The sequence below is a fragment of the Gadus morhua genome, chromosome 18 (genome assembly GCF_902167405.1).
Source record: "Gadus morhua chromosome 18, gadMor3.0, whole genome shotgun sequence".
Classification (NCBI taxonomy): domain Eukaryota; kingdom Metazoa; phylum Chordata; class Actinopteri; order Gadiformes; family Gadidae; genus Gadus; species Gadus morhua.
In genome coordinates this window covers 7561410-7580540 of record NC_044065.1, presented here as the reverse complement: position 1 = coordinate 7580540, position 19131 = coordinate 7561410, and the positions used below count along the sequence as shown (strand labels likewise).

Genomic DNA, 19131 nt, shown 5'->3' with positions numbered 1-19131 from the left:
CCAAGGTAGTTTTGCTCACACACACACACACACACACACACACACACACACACACACACACACACACACACACACACACACACACACACACACACACTGTCCACCTTGACCAGCATTCACAGTGGAGAAAGCTCTCTCGTAGAAAATAATGTTTTTCCGGCCCCCTGTGTCTGGCCAGCCCAGCCAATCACGTGGCCCTGAAATTGAACTACTCCACAAGCCTAGAAGGATGTTGGAGGAAGGTGGAGGGGTGGTTCCATTACTGAAAGTCAGGGCGTGCTAACCTCCGCCACATCCATTAAGCTCCCCTCCCCTCCCTGTGGCGAGTGTGGCGAAAATAAGGAGAAAGCAGACAAATCAGCAAGGCATGCTGGGTAGTTGTTTTTCACACAAGGCCTTTTAGCTTGAAAGCTCAATCAAGCCTTACATACACTACAAAGTGAGGGATGTCTACTTTGAAACCACAATCATGCCGTGTATATACTCTTCATAGTGAGGGACTATTACCTTGAAACGTCAATCACACCTTATAAACTCTTCGTAGTGAGGGACTTTTACCTTGAAAACTCAATCGCAACTTGTAAACTCTTCATCGTGAGGGACTTACCTGTAGATTCAAACTTTCTAGACTCTTCATAGTGAGGGACTTGGCAACCTCAGTCAGATCGTCTATGCCTGTTAAGGACTGAGCACCTATGCACAAGGACGAAGGTAGATCTGATTCAGTGAAAAGGTTTATTTCAGGTGGTAAAGCAGCAAATATTATTTAAAAATATAAGATAAATCTCTTCTTCGGCTCCAAACTTCCGTTTGATTTTCAAGATCTTCCAAAAAATGTACACAAATTAAATTCAGGCCTGCCAATTAATGTGAAACATCTAAAAACAACCCTGTTCTCCTCAAAGACTTGGTTTGGCCCGACAGCCTCCTTCAGTTATTTGGAGTGTGGAGCCCACTGAGACCGCACCCCTTTGTCAGGTGAACCAGGAACCGATGTCAGAAGCAGAGGTGCACATGGTAAACAAGAATCAAACTTACCTGAATCACAGAACAGAACACACGATAAATACAACCAACTAATCAACAAAACCATGTTTAGGAGAGATAGAGATATATATTTATGAACACAAACACACATGAACATAGACATACACACAATCATTTCTTTGGACATTTCAGCTAGTTAAAACATTTCATAGGATTTCAAGACTTGGTCTGTAAACATATCGACTGCAACTGGGACATGAATTCATGAAAATGAGAGAAGCACGCCTGATGCAAAGGTCGTACCATTCATCAACTAAATCATACCCCCTATTTTTGTCTATTGACTATATAACATAATTTACACTCACAGACAACCCAGGCAAAGTGATATCTAATCAGGTTTTCAAAACAAGATGAGAGTCCACACTCTCAGATAATGAACCTGTTAGGTAGCTAAAGCGTCTCTGCAAACCATCATTAAATGAAGATGTGATACAACATCTTCATCTTTATCGGGGGATTGGGGGTTGACATCAGATCTTTGGATTCCAAACTATTAACTTTTGGTGTTTGTTTTTCTCCTGTCCTCACAGCCCAGCCCCACCTGCCCAAGATTAATGAAGGATGGTGGGCATACAAGGAGGTGGTGCACGGAAGCTTTGTTCCGGGTAAGTCTCTCCACAAGACGTTGGACCTTCTCTCCCTTCCCCGGAGCCATTCGTTTCCGCAGAGTTTGTGTCCTTTGTGTGAGAGCGTGTGAGGGCACATGCATAGCAGGTCTTTGTTCCTATGCTTTGAATCTCATTGAATATTTACCATTCTGCTGTATTTCTGGCCGTGAGGCCACCTTGCCACGGGCAACACGCTGTTGTTCCTCTGACAAGAGCTCTGCGCTGACATCGTTTCTCCTGCCGATTGACAGCAGCTCCTGTTCCCTCCAAACCTTTCTTCTCCCCTTGTCTGGCTTGTCAGGCCAATTATTTCTCGAGATGACTTTTTTTTCCTTGTTTTTCCGCTCAGATTGCTTTTCATTTTTTTCTGAGCTGCGCTGATATTATGTGTGTGTGTGTGAGTCTGTGACACGTGTGACGTTTGTGACGTGTGTGTGTGTGTGTGTGACGTGTGTGTCTGTGTGCACGGCATGCACGTGTATGCAACTGAAGTGTGTGTGACCGTACGCGTGTATGCGCGCGTGTGTGTGTGAGTGACTGTGACAGATGTCACAGTCACTCCGACAGACACACACGTATATATTTAGGCGACTCAGTATCCGACATGGAAAGTGTGTGATTGCATACGCTTCTCTTCTCTCGCCTTTGACTGGGATCACAAGCTGAGAGCAGAAGGCATTCGAGGCTCCCCCATCAGGGTGGCATATTGCAACCAACCCAGCCTGCGCTTTGGTTTCATTTGAGGGATTCTAAATCCCCCCCTTCGCAACAGGCTCTGGAGGAGTGCTCTCTTCTCAACAGGAGCAGTTAACCAACGTTCATCGCGCTCATGCGGCTCTGAATCCGGCGCTAGATTGCTCCATCTGTGGCTGGGGCGATTCCACGGTTTAGCACAATAAAAGCGAAGAAACGCTGGGTTTTTTTTAAACTCTAAATTCAATTAATTCTTTATAGTTTTTGTAGTGCAGCGGCGGACCTATTCTTCCAAATAATATACTTTTAGGGTCAGCCAGAGTGCAGTTTTTCAATGAAATTCGGCTTTGGTTTATGCACTCGCACATCCGTAAAATGAGTATGAACATTATCACAAGTAGAACTGAACTCTGGTTCCTTTTACAAAGGATTGCCTTTATTGAAAACAACTGAAGAGGGCTTACGGAGTGAACATAGAGATAAGCACATATACACTGTCCTTCAGCTTCCAGGCCACTGCCATGAAGCGATCCTCTTACTCCCCCCCGCCCTCCCCATTGAGAATTTAAAGAAGCTCAGATGAGGGATGAATCCCTATTTCCCTCCCCTATCCACTCATCATCTCATCATCGTCATAGCAACATGAGAGGGGCTGATGTGTCAGACCCAAGACAGTCCTTTCCATTTTTTAAATGGATCACTGAGATTCCCTTAACCTAACAGTCGGGGGTTCAGTGTTCCACGTGGAATACCAACCAGCAACCTGATCTGTCACCTGGACCTTTAGGTTGTGATCAGAAAAGCATGACAGCACACTTATGCTTGTTCCAATGAAACAGGCCTCACTATAATATTCTATAATTTACAGATGTATGAGTAAAATCGGACCATGGAAAAAGTTCCATGGAAAATTTTGACCCGTTTTTGTGTCTATATGTCTAGTAATTATTCAGTTTGAGTTATCCACGATCTCTAGAAAGCCGGAGCTCTCATTGGCTGAGGGGACCAGGAACCAGGAAGTGTCGAAATGTGTCCTGCCTGTTGGCTGGAGCGGTACACTCGCTGCGTAGGAGTCTGTGAAAGTGACTGATTTCAGTCACTGCTCGGCTGCACTGCTGTCCTGCCAATAGTGACGCTGAAGCGCACCCTCTCGTGTCGTAAAGCTTAAACGACCGTGTGTTTGTTTTTATATTATCATTATATCAAGAAGAGAACCAGAATAAAGATATCATTGGGCCACGCTACGAAGAACCCCAAACACTTAACAAACTCTGTGCTCACACATCCCATGCCCTAGATGAATTAACGTGATACTTTTTCGTTGTTATATTAATCAAGGAATAAAGCGATGATGAGGCACGTTGTTAAATCATCCCTCCCTGGGCTGGGCCTTTTACAGCGGGGCACTTGGAGGGTTAATCCTGGGGCTCATACCGACCGGTTGCCTCTCAAGGTCCAATCAGCGCGACATCGACCCGCTGGCAGCTGTTATCTCACTCCTCCGCTGGGCATCCTCCATTTATTTCTCCCTTTTGTCCAGACCCTTTTCTTCCCTTCCCATTTGTCCTTGTATCCTTTTATATTCTCAACTCATCCATTCAATCTCTTATGTTCAGCCCCCTCCTCCCTGACTAAACTGAGTATTGCTCACCGGTTGGTTCAGTTCACCTGGCACTGGTTCACCACCTGTGGTGCGGTCAGAGAGAGAGAGAGAGAGAGAGAGAGAGAGAGAGAGAGAGAGAGAGAGAGAGAGAGAGAGAGAGAGAGAGAGAGAGAGAGAGAGAGAGAGAGAGAGAGAGAGAGAGAGAGAGAGAGAGAGAGAGAGAGAGAGAGAGAGAGAGAGAGAGAGAGAGAGAGACTCACTCCCACAAGGCTAGTGTGATGGAAATAGTTCCTGGCAACTGTTCAACTGAAGTCTTAATAACGCATGGCTTTGTTGCAGAACTCTTTTCTTGTAGGGATGATAACAAACCATGGAGGACATTGCTTGATCTTAAACAAATGCAAACATCAGATGTAATCGCACCGCCTCCGGTTGCTCTGACAAACAGCTCAGCTGCTCTACGCTCAGATGCTTGTCAAAACATTTTGTTTCGGTCTCCTGTGAGTGTGCGATGCGATTTTAATCCCGCGTCACCCCACAAACCCCCCTGCCCGTCACACTTCCGTCACACGGCCCGGTTTGATATCACTCGTCTCTCCTTGGTCTCTGCCGCCAAACATCCCGCCCGGGAGCTGATTAACAAAACACTGAGACTTTCTCGCACCGCTCATTGAAACAAGCCAAATAGAAGGAACTTACATTGTTTTATAAACCCGGCTGGCTCATCTAACGAGCAGTGTGGAGAAAGAACACCCCTCTTAAAGTCTTATTCTTCCTCGGTTGAAAACCTTAATACCGCGGTTAAGTCTTCCCTCCGAGCGGCTAATTGGCGAGGGCCCTTTGTGGACGTCTGGCAGGTGGAGAAGTGGCGGCGGAGACGTGGGCGCCGAGTGACAGTCCACTGATCAAAACGCCGTTTGAGCCACGCCGGCGCCGGTGTCGCCACAAGCCAGCTAGTTCATCAGGAGACGCGTCTAATATCAGATAATATTGTCGACAGCTTGTGTCAAGTGGAGCTCTGAGCATCGCATCTCGCTAACAACACTGTGCCGCCCGCCTTCCATCAAAGGGTTCTGGCGTTTGCCAATTATGTCTGAATGATCTGTAGGTCTGTGTGTTTAAAAGTATCATCGAGATATATTCCTTAGTGTAAAAATCCCTCGTAAATGTTGATTTGATGGACACTATGCAGGATCTTCAAACGATTGCACCATATACGATTTAGGGGAGGTCCCTCTTATAATGAATCGTTTGTGTTGTACAATTTTTTTAGTACAGTTTTGCACTCAAACGCTGCTAATGAAATATATCCTGATGCCAATGGAAAACCAAACTGAAACATGAGCCATCCCTATTCCCTGAGCAGTGGTCTCCCACTAAACACGGGGCCGTGATAGCGGGATGAATCCTGAAGACAAAAGACAAACAGAGGCTCAGCAGCCTGGCAATCTGACTAAACAGATTCAATCTGAAGCAGTCCATTTAGTTCCCCTGTCACCGGTGAAACATCACCCCGCCGCCTCTCTGATGGTCTTTCGGTTGTTTGGTACAAATAAGATCAACCCCCGGCTATTTGTGGTTTAGTTTCTCGGACAGATTATGAGGGCATTTCCTCGCCCATAGGTCGCTGTCTGATGTATGTCGTTCGCTTGGGTTGCGTAAGGGGTATGATGTAATGCATCTCTTTTGGATTTATGTGCTGCGTCTCTGTGACAGATTTTGTTTATTTCAGTTATCAGTCAGAACAAGGAGGGTTTAGTTCAGCCAGCATGATTTTGTGTGGTTCATAACACTGCAGAGACCGGACATTTCGGCCCTGTTGACAGGTGAGCTGCAGGAAAAAGACCAAGGACAGGTTGATCAGTCTGACAAAACAAGGCCATGTATTTTTGTGTTAGAAAAATGTGTGTTATAATTATATTCACACTTCATTGCTGAATATTAATATAATTATAACACATTTTTGGAGGGCATTACCAGACATTTACCCACAATGACTTGTCAATCAAACAAGTCGTCCTTCTCGAGGACCCGGTCGATAATAAAACACTTTCCGGGTTTAATTACATTTTCACAATCCTAACAGATCTGGCATATCTGATATGCTCGATTCATCCCTGTTTCTTAGAATTAAACCAGTGAAATTTTTCTCATATCAAATAAAGCATAGAAAATGTATTTTAGTGTTCATTCTAGAAAATATTTTTTATGTTGGTTATATTTATTGCCAGCCGCCTGTTCATTCTAAAGTGAGACACTTCAAGCCCACACCCGCGGGTACAGAAAATCGGGCGTGCACGCATACTCCCACATGCACACGCAGACACAACATTATCACGTGTACATCACAAAAATAATTTGTTAAAAATTTTGCCCTTGCTCTATTGAGCTACCTAAGGCCTTTATTAAGGTGGATTAGGAAACAGCCCCAGATTAAGCAAAGGCATTTATTTGGGTGATTAGGATGGTGCTCCAGATATTTGCGCTATTTCCAGAAACAGTCAATATATTACATAATCTATTTTCAGGGCAGAAAATACACCTGCACTTGCCAGAATGATAGCGCTTGCTTTTTGTGACACAATCTTCTATTATATAACGCATAATAACAACATGATAGGACAAATTACTGCAATACATTCACACATCAATGTAAACATATAAACACACACACCCACATGCACACAGACAAACAGACACACAGACACACAGACACACACACACACACACATACACACACACACACACACACACACACACACACACACACACACACACACACCCAGTGACAGCTGTGGGTATCAAGTGATGGATGGGGGTTGGTACTGGATGGCCCCCCGTTTATCTAGCCTGGCCGAGGGAGAGAGGGAGGAGGAGGAGAAGAGGGAGGACAGGAAGGGGGGACACTGAGAGGAGGGATGAGGAGGAGGAGACAGGAGGGGAAAGAGGGGAGGACAGAAGTCAATACGAGATGAAAGGGGAGGTGATAGGAGGGGGCTGGAGAGAATAGAGGTAGAGACGCCAAGAGGATTGTATAGGGAGGCAAGGAGGAGATGGAGACCAGGGATTGGGGTGAACAGGACAGGGGAGGAAAGGGAAGAGTGATAGGGGAGAGAGGACCTGAGGAGAGGAGGTAGACAGGTGAGAGGAGAGAAGGAAGGATAGAAGGGGAGTGTAGAGAGGGGGGATTACAGGGGAGGGCAGAGAGGAAAGGAGAGTGAGGAGAGAAGGATGGGAGAGAGGATCGGATAGGAAAGAAAGAGAGGGAGGGGAGAGAGGAAAGGAGAGGAGGGGAGAGAGGACAGGAGAGGGAGGGAAGAGAGGAGAGGGAGGGGAGAGAGGATAGGGAGGGGAGAGAGGAGAGTAGGAAGGGAGAGAGTGGAGAGGAGAGAGGAGAGGGAGGGGAGAGATGAGAGTAGGGAGGGAGAGAGTGGAGAGGAGAGAGGAGAGGGAGGGGAGAGAGGAGAGTAGGGAGGGAGAGAGTGGAGAGGAGAGAGGAGAGGGAGGGGAGAGAGCACAGGAGAGGGAGAGGAGAGGACAGGACATGGAGGGGAGAGGGGACAGGAGAGATGAGAGAAGAGGGGGAGTAGAGGAGAAAACGTGAGGGCTGGAGATGAGAAGAGAGAGGAGGGAAGGGGAAAGGAAAGGAGCGAGGATGAAAGCAGATTCGAGTGGTGTTGGGGGGAGGCTAGAATATCAAAACAGTTCCCACATAAAATAATCCTCTTGATGAAATACAAAGGTTTGCTTCTTTCATGCGGTTGCAATCTTTAAATCTTGAGTAATCAAAAATTGGTCTGATAAGGGAGGTATCAAAGCCGCTACCATTTGAATTTCAAGTTGAAATGTATTTTGTTTCTTTAATATCCATTTCCATGCTTTGAAAAGATGTGGATGACTGAAGATTCAGAGCTTTTGTTTATAGTCGCCGATGACTGATTGCTAGTTAACAAGACTACGTTAATATAACCACAGCGTGATAGCAGTAAAAAACGTCCAGAAGTACTCGACATTTACAGAATGACAACGGTGTGACAAAAGCATTTTCGAAGCCTAAAAACCAGCACCATTTTGTTTTTAAATGTCAATTGTTATTGTTTCTATAATAGCCATCCCATAATATTTTTTCTCCTGAATAAGGATTGCTGCAGAAGCTTGTCTGAGACGGCTGTAATCTAAAAGGACGACGGCCTGCATGTTTTTACAGCCTCGCTAACCCTCAACCAAGACCAACGGCTTCCTGGACAGATTTATTCAACGTTTTAACCAGTCTGTGTGTGCAATGGCTTTGTTTCAAAATATCTTCATGTATCTTTCCCCACTCTGATTATTAGCTTCTGCCTCTTGGGGCATCAAGGTTTTTAAAGACCAACAGAGAATCTAGCTACAACTAAATTCTCTTTGAAAGCCATGGCTATTTTTAAGCTAATTTCCAGTGGATGTTTTTTATTTTCCTTTCAAATAACTCCTACTTCTCTTTGAAAGCGAGGGCTGCCTTTAAAGGCTGCGGTCCCTCGACATGGTGCTCCAGGAGGATAATGAGCCATCGTTGCATGTTACGTGCGCACTCAGACTGTCCCTCTGCACTATACGAACACAGAGGCTATATGAGCATATGCGCCTCTCTGCTCATGTACCTTGCATGCTGATGTACCTTACATGCTGAAGCAGCCTGCATGCTCATAAAGCCTGCATTCTCATAAAGCCTGCATGCTCATGTAGCCTGCATGCTCATAAAGCCTGCATGCTCATGTAGCCTGCATGCTCATAAAGCCCGCATTCTCATAAAGCCTGCATGCTCATGTAGCCTGCATGCTCATAAAGCCCGCATTCTCATAAAGCCTGCATGCTCATGTAGCCTGCATGCTCATAAAGCCCGCATTCTCATAAAGCCTGCATGCTCATGTAGCCCAAATTCTTATTGAGCTTATGTGCCCATAGAGCCTTGTGTTTATTCAGCCTTGATGGTCATGTAGGGTTAGGGTTAGCCTCATGCTAATATAGCCTTGTGCCCATGTAGCCTCGTGCCCATGTAGCCTCCATACCTCATATAGCCTCCGTGGTCATGCAGCCTCTCTGCCCATATAGCCATAATGCTCATGTAGCCTCGTGCCCATGTTGCCTCTGTGCTCATGTAGCCTTCGTGTTCATATAGCCTACAACCTGCCTGCCGTTCCTCAGGAACGCTAGGAAGATTTAGCTCACCAATGCTATATCCGCTAGACAATACTAACACCCTCAAATCCCTTCTTACATACCCGGGAAGAAAATCCCACTAATACCCTACTCTACTGTCCTGAGGAAAAAGCTGTGTTTTTATCAGGCTCAACACTGATGCGGAGTCCAATAGAGCATTAGAGTCATTGTGACTTTATGGCCAATAATCGTTGGTTTTGTGGCCGAATTTGATTCAATAGTTAGATGAATTGACGGATGGATAGACGGACGGATGCGTGTTTTGCTGATGGAGGCATGGTGCATGCTGGTAAGTGTGAGGAGGAGAGGAGGGAGAGGATGATTATGCTGAGTGGACCGTCAGACACAGGCTCCATTAGACACAGACAGATCAATGGAGGGCTGAAGACCTAACAAGCTACCGCCTGCTAACACACAGGGCTGTCGGTGCTGATGCTGTAGCGGAATCGCTACATAGAGAAACCATTAACACACATTTTCGACCCTCGTTCACTGTCTCGGGCTCTCTCTCTCGGCAGCTCCCTCGCTCTGCCACTCTCACTCCCTCTGCCTCTTTCTCTTTCATTATGGGTCCCTTTCATCAGCTCTCTCTCTTTCCTCTCTCTTTTGTTTCTTTCCTTGCAAATCACCCCATCTTCTCTTTTCTTCTTCACCCCCCCGCCCCCCACTACACACACACACACACACACACACACACACACACACACACACACACACACACACACACACACACACACACACACACACACACACACAATCTTGCCCTCCTCTCCAGCAGAGAATAACAAGATAACCCCGTTGGGGTTGGGGGGAGAGGGGGTTCCGATCCACTGAGAGCTTCTTAATTACTAGTTAAGACCGGCCGCGTTGGGGGGGGGGGCTGCAACCTGGAGAGTCTGCAGGGGGTCCTAATGAGGGAGGAGAGGCTCGCCCCCCCGTCACTGATGTATCAGAAAGAGACGTGGAGAGGGGTCTGCAGGTAAAGTTCCCAGTTGGTGCCCCTCCTTGGTAACGGTAACAGAGCCTCCTTAACGCCTCGTGCCCACTGCACCGTCAGTCAACGGACGTGGGAAGGCGTGGCTGACGGATGGGGGAGTAGTCTTTGCAGATGCATCCGTCAGCCAATCAAATCAGTTCGCCGGGTTCTTCCCGCTTCTTCCTGCTTGTTGCGAGGCAAGATGACCCGCTTTCCCGCTTTCCAGTACGTCGCTGCCGAAAAAGTTGAACATTTTTCAACTTTCTGACGGTGGCGAACGCTCCCACTGAACGGACGGATCCACAATGCATTGCGCGTCCGTCCCCATTCAAAGTCAATGGGCAACGGTCAACTGACGGAGGTAGTGGGCACGGGGCGTAAGGCCCAATCCCATTTTACCCCTTACCCCTCCCCCTTGTTTTGAAGGGTGAAGGGGTAAGGGGTAGAAATGGGATTGGGCCTATAGCTCTCAGCCTCCCCGCGGTTCCCTTTCTATTTTGGCTTATTGTATCACATTGTTTTTGTGTGGTACGGTCTGTATCTGCCTAGTGTGTGTGTGTGTGTGTGTGTGTGAATACTGTGTGTGTTTGTGTGTGTCTGCCAAGTGTGTGTATGGTTGTCTGCATACTGTGTGTGTGTGTGTGTTTGCGTCGACCAGCAACTGCATGGTCGACGTGTGACACTAAGGTGTGAGGATGCGTGGGATGTGTTATCCCACACATGCAATCTGGCGGTTATGAGAGAGAGAGAGAGAGAGAGAGAGAGAGAGAGAGAGAGAGAGAGAGAGAGAGAGAGAGAGAGAGAGAGAGAGAGAGAGAGAGAGAGAGAGAGAGAGAGAGAGAGAGAGAGAGAGAGAGAGAGAGAGAGAGAGAGAGAGAGAGAGAGAGAGACCCCCCCAGCAGGTATAGGTGTTTTATCTACTGTGTATATCTCCCCTGAGAACAGAGAGTAAGATCAACAACTAAAACATTAACACAGCGTGAGGTTGTAATCCTGGTCACTAAATTGTTTTTATTTTTTATCTTTTTCCAAAACCTTCTCTTTAAGTGATATACGTCTTCTTTTCTATTTGTACCCAAGACTGTTTACTAACACTTTGGTACAGCCTCTCGTTCTGAATGTGCTGATGGAGCGAAATGAATATGCGCTTTTCACAAAGGGCAAGACGGATTACTGCTTTTGACATCACAAAATCCATTTCTCTCATCATCTTCCGTCTTCATATGGCAGTGCTGGAATACTAGCTCAGCAGGGCAAGGTTTGTGCATAGACCAATAGTTATATGCACTCTTGTGAATAAATCAAGGTATGTAGAGATCAGGTTTGTGCATTTAGTTAGGTGTGTAAACGTCAGGTGTCATAAGTCTGTACAGATCAGGTTTCAGTGGTCTGTACAGATCAGGTTTCAGTGGTCTGTATAGATCAGGTTTCAGAGGTCTCTACAGATCAGGTTTCAGAGGTCTGTATAGATCAGGTTTCAGTGGTCTGTACAGATCAGGTTTCAGAGGTCTGTATAGATCAGGTTTCAGAGGTCTGTACAGATCAGGTTTCAGAAGTCTGTATAGATCCGGTTTCAGAGGTCTGTATAGATCAGGTTTCAGAGGTCTGTATAGATCAGGTTTCAGAGGTCTGTATAGATCAGGTTTCAGAGGTCTCTACAGATCAGGTTTCAGTGGTTTATACGGATCGATAGGGAGGCGGGTGAGAATCTGATATTATCTGTTAACGATAGTGTAGCAGGCGGATTACATTCTGATATTATCTGCAAGCTTCCAAACGTGGCAGCCCCGATCAATCAATCACAGAACAGCTGCCAAGGGAAACCATTCAATTACTGCACCTGTCCATGTCTCCGCTCCATCAGATCACCTAATAGCTCATTTAAGAAGGAAAATCCCAAACCACAGTCGAAATATTCATGCTTCTATCGGGGAATGGATATCAAGGCTTGCATTAATATGCTCCCCTCCCACACTCCCAACACCGAAAGACTCCATACATAATATACATATATATCAACGGCGCCCGGACAAGCACCTGACACACTGGAGTGTTTTGAAACCATTATATAAATCTCATGAATTATTATTATTACTACACACGAATCAAGCACAGCCCTGCTCTTGAGCATGCAGATACAGACAGAGGAACCCACTCGTGCGTGTGCGCCGCGTGCACACGCACGAGTGCCGCTCCAAACCCCAGTGCGGGAGGCAATCGCGGATCCACCCAAGGGGGGCTCTCCCACGTCGGCCCCCCCCCCCTCAGCCTGCCGAGGCGTCAGACGTCTGGCGGGGGGCCAGCAGGGTGGGGGTATTAGAGCCAGAGGTTAACCAGAGGTAATGTCGCTCTATTATCCCTCTTCCCTTGACGCTCGTGTCCCCACTGGGTCCGACAGAGAGGCTGAATGTCAGCCAATCAGGGCCGGGACCCCCGGTGATATTAACACCCCGGCCTGGATCATGTGAGCTAGCGGTGGTGGTGCGTGTGGCTGGGGTGGTGGCGGCGGGGTAGACGTGCGCTGAGGGTGGGGTCTGGGGTGCAGGGAGTTGACGAGGTTCACCAATGATTTGACTGTGTGTGTGTGTGCGTGTGTGTGTGAGATTGGAGTGTGGGTTTGTGTGTGTGTGTGTGTGTGTGCGTGAGATTGGAGTGTGGGTTTGTGTGTGTGTGTGTGTGTGTGTGATTGGAGTGTGGGTTTTTGTATGCAGGTGGGTTTGCTGTGTGTGTGTCTGTGTGTGTGTGTGTGTGTGTGTTAGTGATTGCCATTTTTGTGTGTACTTGTGTTCATGTTTTCCCCGTCTGCCGGCCTCGTACATTTCTGCCGTCGATCATGTGCTCGCTCGCGTGCTTGTGTGTGTGTGTTGGTGTGTGTGTGTGTGTGTGTGTGTGTGTTTGTGTGTGTGTGTGTGTGTGTGTGCGGGGGTGTCTCTCTGCACGCGAGCAGTAGTGTACGTGTGTTTTTCAGGGAAAAGGGTGATGAATATTTTATAGAGGATGGAGAGTCGAGGGAAGGGCAGGGTCGAAGCCCTCCTTGCACCGGTTTCCTTCTCCCTCTTAATATTCCTGCACACTGCTGTTGGGGCCGTAACGAATGACCCTGCGACGCAGAAACAACTTGAACACAGGCCGTCTGAGGAGCCGTCAACACACCCTCACCCCACCTCAGATTGAACCCATTCACAAACCTTGATATTGCTCCCATTTATATGAACATCTATTTTTCATGTGACACATGGCAAAAGGCTCATTCACATTTAACATGGAATGGGTTTTCCGGAGAGTTAAGGGAATTGGGGATTCAAAAGATCTTTATTTAAAACTTTTTCTCTCCTGCTTTGCTTTTCATTCGCTCAGGAGCGACAAGGTTAAGGGAGCACTATATAAATAACGAAAGCAAGCACGCACACATATTCCTTAGGTGGTTTTACCGCACAGAGCTTTTTTGACTGAGGCTCGGTGAAGGTGCTGAGCGTTCTCCATAATGGGCTGCGTTTTCTCATGCCATGGTCTAAACAGGAGGCAACAGAGTTTGATCCTATGTAATTGTTTAAGATTTGATAGGGTCACATCAAAATGACAAAACAAGCCCACCCAGCTGTCCATGTTAGCTGTACAGCGGGAGAGAGGGAACATAAGCACCACATGATATTATTGACTGCAGAGCCTGCCAGCTCCAACTCAACGTCATCACACATGTTTTTTAACTGCAGGGGAAGTTATTTTGATGACATTTGATGCCAAATAACTAATAAGCTGAATTTAACGAGCATCACATTAGAAGCTGCCACTATAATCTGGCAGTCGTTGTCGGCGCAATGGGAACAGTGTCCCTTGTATGTAGAGCATAAACAGATTAGTTTGTCCCGCCACTACCCCTGCTAGTGTCTAACATACGCGCACGCATGTAACTCAGGAATATCCCTGTCACAGGAATACCGGGCCGTTTCCGTAATCTCCTTTCTCTGCGGCTGTCAGTGCGAGAGAGAAGAGTTTGGCAACATCTGTTGTTTTACGCGTTGGCTCGGTGAGACCTTGATTGACATTCACCAGATGGAGCTCACTCAGAAGGGGAGGGTAGTCTCTCCTGGAGCTGTGCTTTAATCGCTGGTGTCTTGTGGTGACGACAAGTGCGAACGGGACTATAGGGTTGGTGTTAAATATCAAGAATTCTTAATGGCTGTTGGAATTGTACTCATTAGAAGGAAAGTTAACACTGCATCAATCATCTGATTAACACTGCGGGCTGCAGAGGGTCTCTGCTTCTCTCTCACACTCTCTCTGCGCACGTGTGTGTGTGTGTGTGTGTGTGTGTGTGTGTGTGTGTGTGTGTGTGTGTGTGTTTGTGTGTGTGTGTGTGTGTGTGAGTTCGTGCTCAGGCCCACATCCATGTCATCCATCCATGACACATCAGTTGGCCTGATAACCATAATGCACTTGGGCAGGAAAAAACACAAAATAAATCCTATAGCAGCGTAGCATGTGCGCTACCCTGGTGTAGCTTGTGGCCTATGCCAGCGTATCAGAATACGCTTCAAGAGCACAAGAGCATTCCAGCTGGCGGGGAACAGCCCGCCCTCCTGCATCTTTCCCAGCATAATATTAGTCTTGCTAATTGCCTCCTGCAATGTATTATATTTATCTCTCCCTCTCTCTGTCTGTCTGTCTGAGATAGATGGACGGACCGACTTTCAATCTATTTTTGTTGCGTCTAAACATATGCTGTGTTTTTATTGGTGTTTAAAAAGTTGTACTTGCCATATGGTTCCTTCCCGTCCTGTCCCATGAGTGGATGCATGGTTTTGTCTTTCTTGCCCTTTTGAAAATCTCTCATCCCTGTCTTCTCTTCTCCAGCCGTCTAAAGCAGGGCCGAGTCCATTCATGATGAATCGATTCATATATGCAATGATGACCTAATCCCGTCGTGAACTATTGGAATTTCGTTACGGAAATCAGTGAACTATTATGAGAGAGAGAGAGAGAGAGAGAGAGAGAGAGAGAGAGAGAGAGAGAGAGAGAGAGAGAGAGAGAGAGAGAGAGAGAGAGAGAGAGAGAGAGAGAGAGAGAGAGAGAGAGAGAGAGAGAGAGAGAGAGAGAGAGAGAGAGAACGTACTTATCAATTTCTCAAGTTTCTTTGTGATTCACATGTTAATGTGAACACCCAAAACCAATTATCAAATCAATTGTCATGTCAAGTTAATTGAATCAACAGGCTCATTGGCAAGATCCTCTGGGTTCAAATCTCTTCAGCACCCTGGATAATATATTCTATTGTGGTCGTATCAGATGTCCCCAGTGCACATGGCAGCGCTACAGTGGGACCTGCGGTACCTCATGTGTTTGGGTCAGGCCAGATGGTCCTCTGTTGTCTGTTGTGCACCGACACGTTTTTGCACCTGCGTTAAGGTTGGGAACAAATATGAACGACGACTCGCACTACAACACAAATATACGCCGCATGCTTATGTTCGAAAAGCATGCCCAGATCAGCTATTTTAAAAGAAGTCCACAGGCATTTGTTCACATTTCATCCGTTGTTGTGTGAGGGTTTGTTTGTGCGTTTGTGTGTGGGTTTGTGTGTTGCACTTGCACAGGGAAGAATCATCCTCCAGGGGTCAGGGTGTGGCTTACATTTTGCCACCTCTTGCATTCACACAACATTGGTATGATATATGTGCATGTGTTTGGATGCGTGCATGCAAAATTGTGTGTGTGTGTGTGTGTGTGTGTGTGTGGACTGGATGCACACACACCTTGTACTTGAGACCGCATGGAAGAAAAAGATGCACGTGTGTATGAATTTGTGTATATGTTTCCGCAATTTTTACACCATTATTGAATGTGTGTGCGTGTGTGTTTATTTCCCAGTGTCTTTGCATTTCTGGGCAGCAATGAATCACAGTAAGTCTTAGAGAGTTTGTCTCTGGAGACACAGGCAGGTACACTTTTAAAGGCGTGTGTGTGTTTTCTATTGTCTGTATGTTTGTGTGTGTTTGAGTTAAGCCTTGAGGGTCAAGTGATACCAGCACCCAGCTCTTCAGCCACAGTCGCGTCTCTGGAGGATAATGGGATCAAAGAGCACAGAGAGATTCCCTCCTCCTCCTTCTCCTCACATCCCCTCCTTCAACTCCTCCTCCTCACATCTTTTCCTCCACCTCCACTCCTCACATTCCCTCCTCCACCTCCTCACATCCCCTCCTCTGACTCCTCTTCTTACATCTCGACCTCAAGCTCCGCAAATCCTCTCCACCTCCTTCTCACATCCCCTTGTCCTCCTCCTCATATCTCGTCCTCCACCTCCTCTCCTTACAGCCATCCTCGTCCACCACCCTGACCACCACCCCCCCCACCCCCACCACCACCACCCCCACCCCCACCACCACCACCACCACCACCACCACCACCACCACCACCCCCACCACCACCACCACCACCCCCACCACCACCACCCCCACCACCACCACCCCCACCACCACCACCACCACCCCCACCCCCACCACCCCCACCACCACCACCACCACCACCCCCACCACCACCACCACCTCCTTGTCCTTCCCTTTATCTGCCTATCAGACCCTGGCCCTCCATGTCTCTTCTCCGTCAGCCCCTCAGAAGGTCCTGCTGCAGGGCGCTGCTCCACCTTTCAAAGGGAGGCCCCATAAACTAAATCCCCCAGTTTGCCCATTACTTGCAAAGTCAGGGAATTCGGAATGACTGAAGATTATGGAATGACTGCAGGATATATCATATCTATCATAAAATAATATGCTTATGCGCGGAGGGATTATCTGTTAGATTCTGCTCACTAGCTACTCTCTGAGTGCTTTGCAGTATTTCATATTTATCGGGGGATGTTATGTAGAGTAATGAGTATGAATAAACGTTAGTAGACACTTTATAAATCAAAATAAGAACTAGAAGTCATTGCAGACACCAGTGGTACAACCTCAAATCTGATTCATCCCAAGGGCTAGGCTCATTTTTCAAAGTGCAATATTGAAGTTTGTCTAATCCTAAATTGTCTTTTTATATAAAACGCCAGTCGAGAATGTTTAATAAAATGAGTAATGAAAACTAGGATTTCTTTATTTCTCAAATCTAATTGATATATTTTGTCCTGGTTATTATGTAGATGTGATTCTTAATCTCTATAAAATATGAATGAGACATAATATAATCAAAAGACACTGTGGTATCAATAAGGGAACAGCCTGTGTTTTTTCAGGGTGTTTGACTTGACAGCTGCCCAACAGCGATAATGCAACCAAAGGTTTTTATGTATTTTCCTATTAAAAAACAAATCATTTCGAGCACATGCAATCTTCTCCTTGGGCTATGTTAAGAGTGGGGGGAGTGGTAGAATAGCAAGTTAATATATTACCCTTAAGAGCAGACCTTACTCTCCTACTATCTTTATAGGTAAAGAGCGGTATATGTTTGTGTTTTAGCAGGACGCACATTTCGCCCTTGCCAGACCCTTTCATCTCTCCATGATCAATATCAAAATTAATCAATGCATCATTGTTCTTGACCCTTCTGTACAGATGGCCTTAAGAATATTAGTTAAAAAGAATTGATGGTTCAGCAAGTTTCAGCCCTATGAAGCCTTTTTTAGCAGGATGTCAATGTATCAAATATATATAAATAATAATAATAGTAAACATGATTTTTAGAAAAAAAAAGACCCCAATTGTGTTGAAATGGTTGCAACACATTTCAAAACGGAGGGTTAACCAGAAAATTATGAGTAGCCGTACTAAATATCCCAAAGGCTTATAGGAGAACTTAGGGATTCTTCAGCGTGTTCCCATTTTTCCGATCATTTTGGGTTTAGGGGACTAACAACCATTTTTTAAATTGGTCCAGTATTGTGTGAGAACACTGCAGGCGCATTCTGAGGAAATATGGCTGGTTTGTTATCCTTTGGGGCAATTATGCCCGTCAATGTAGGTCCTATAAAAGTGCTTGATTTATTCCACTGAAAGGCTCATATCATATTCTATCATTATGGAAAGGATCCCTCCGGAGAAATATAACTTTTTACTCTACTTCCGCTTGATACTGTCTTTTTGTTATCATGTCTAACCAAGTCTCGCTCAATCAAGGAGAATTCTCACTCTAAAATCTCGTAGGGAATTTCCCTATTGTCATTACAATCTCAACCCTCCTTTACCCAAATCTTGGCGATAACATTAATACACTCTCCCTGTAGTCCAACATGACAGATTCCTCTCTCCTGCTCTCACTCTTGTTTCCACTGTTCTCTTCCTACACAGAGCCAAAATGATAAAAGACAGCCAGAAGTTCAGCTTTAAACCGTACGCTATTATTATAAAAAAGTACACAGTATATCACAGTGGGATATAATTTGTAACTTGCAATTGCCTACCTTTCTATAAAAAGTAAAAATGACCAATTAAGACAAAGACACTTTGGCCTTGAAGAAGGAAAACATCAAGTCCTTTAAAGTAATAAAGAGGAGATGGTATAGTATGTATCCGTGTGCGATCCAAATGAGAATCAGTATCAGTGCGGAATCCAAATGAAATGCGTTAGGAACACTTTAAATTAGATATTGAGTGAATTGATATAACCCAGAATAAATAACGTTGACCCTGCCGCATATAGAAGGCAACCGAAGAGCTGACTGTGCACTGCAGTGCTAACGGTGCTGCCTACTTCCTCCGTTTGTTCATTATAGTGGCATTACGTTGAAGAAAACACTGCAAACATAATAACCAAACGCACTAGAACCAAAAGGTCTCCACAGGCACAGAGTATGTTTTTATATAAAATTGCCTTGCACTGCAGTAGCATACATATACCAAAAAAGCACACGCACATGCACACGCACACATAAACACGCACACAGCATCTGATGGGGGACATGTTTGGCAAGGTGCTCCTGCTGTATTGATGCCGCAACCGTTGGGTGTTCACTTCTCAAATTTTGTTATTTCCTTCCCTTACACTGTTCCCAAACCATTTGTCAAAGCACGACTCCA

General features: G+C 46.1%; 1 protein-coding gene across 1 annotated transcript in view; it reads left to right on the top strand.

Annotated features, from left to right (window-relative positions):
• Positions 1-19131, top strand: part of ca10a (carbonic anhydrase Xa) — a gene marked incomplete in the record, with an annotated part of 129310 nt that overhangs the window by 10137 nt on the left and 100042 nt on the right. The window contains 1 exon segment of the mRNA XM_030341126.1: positions 1581-1655. Within this exon segment, the coding sequence (XP_030196986.1) occupies positions 1612-1655 (44 nt within the window).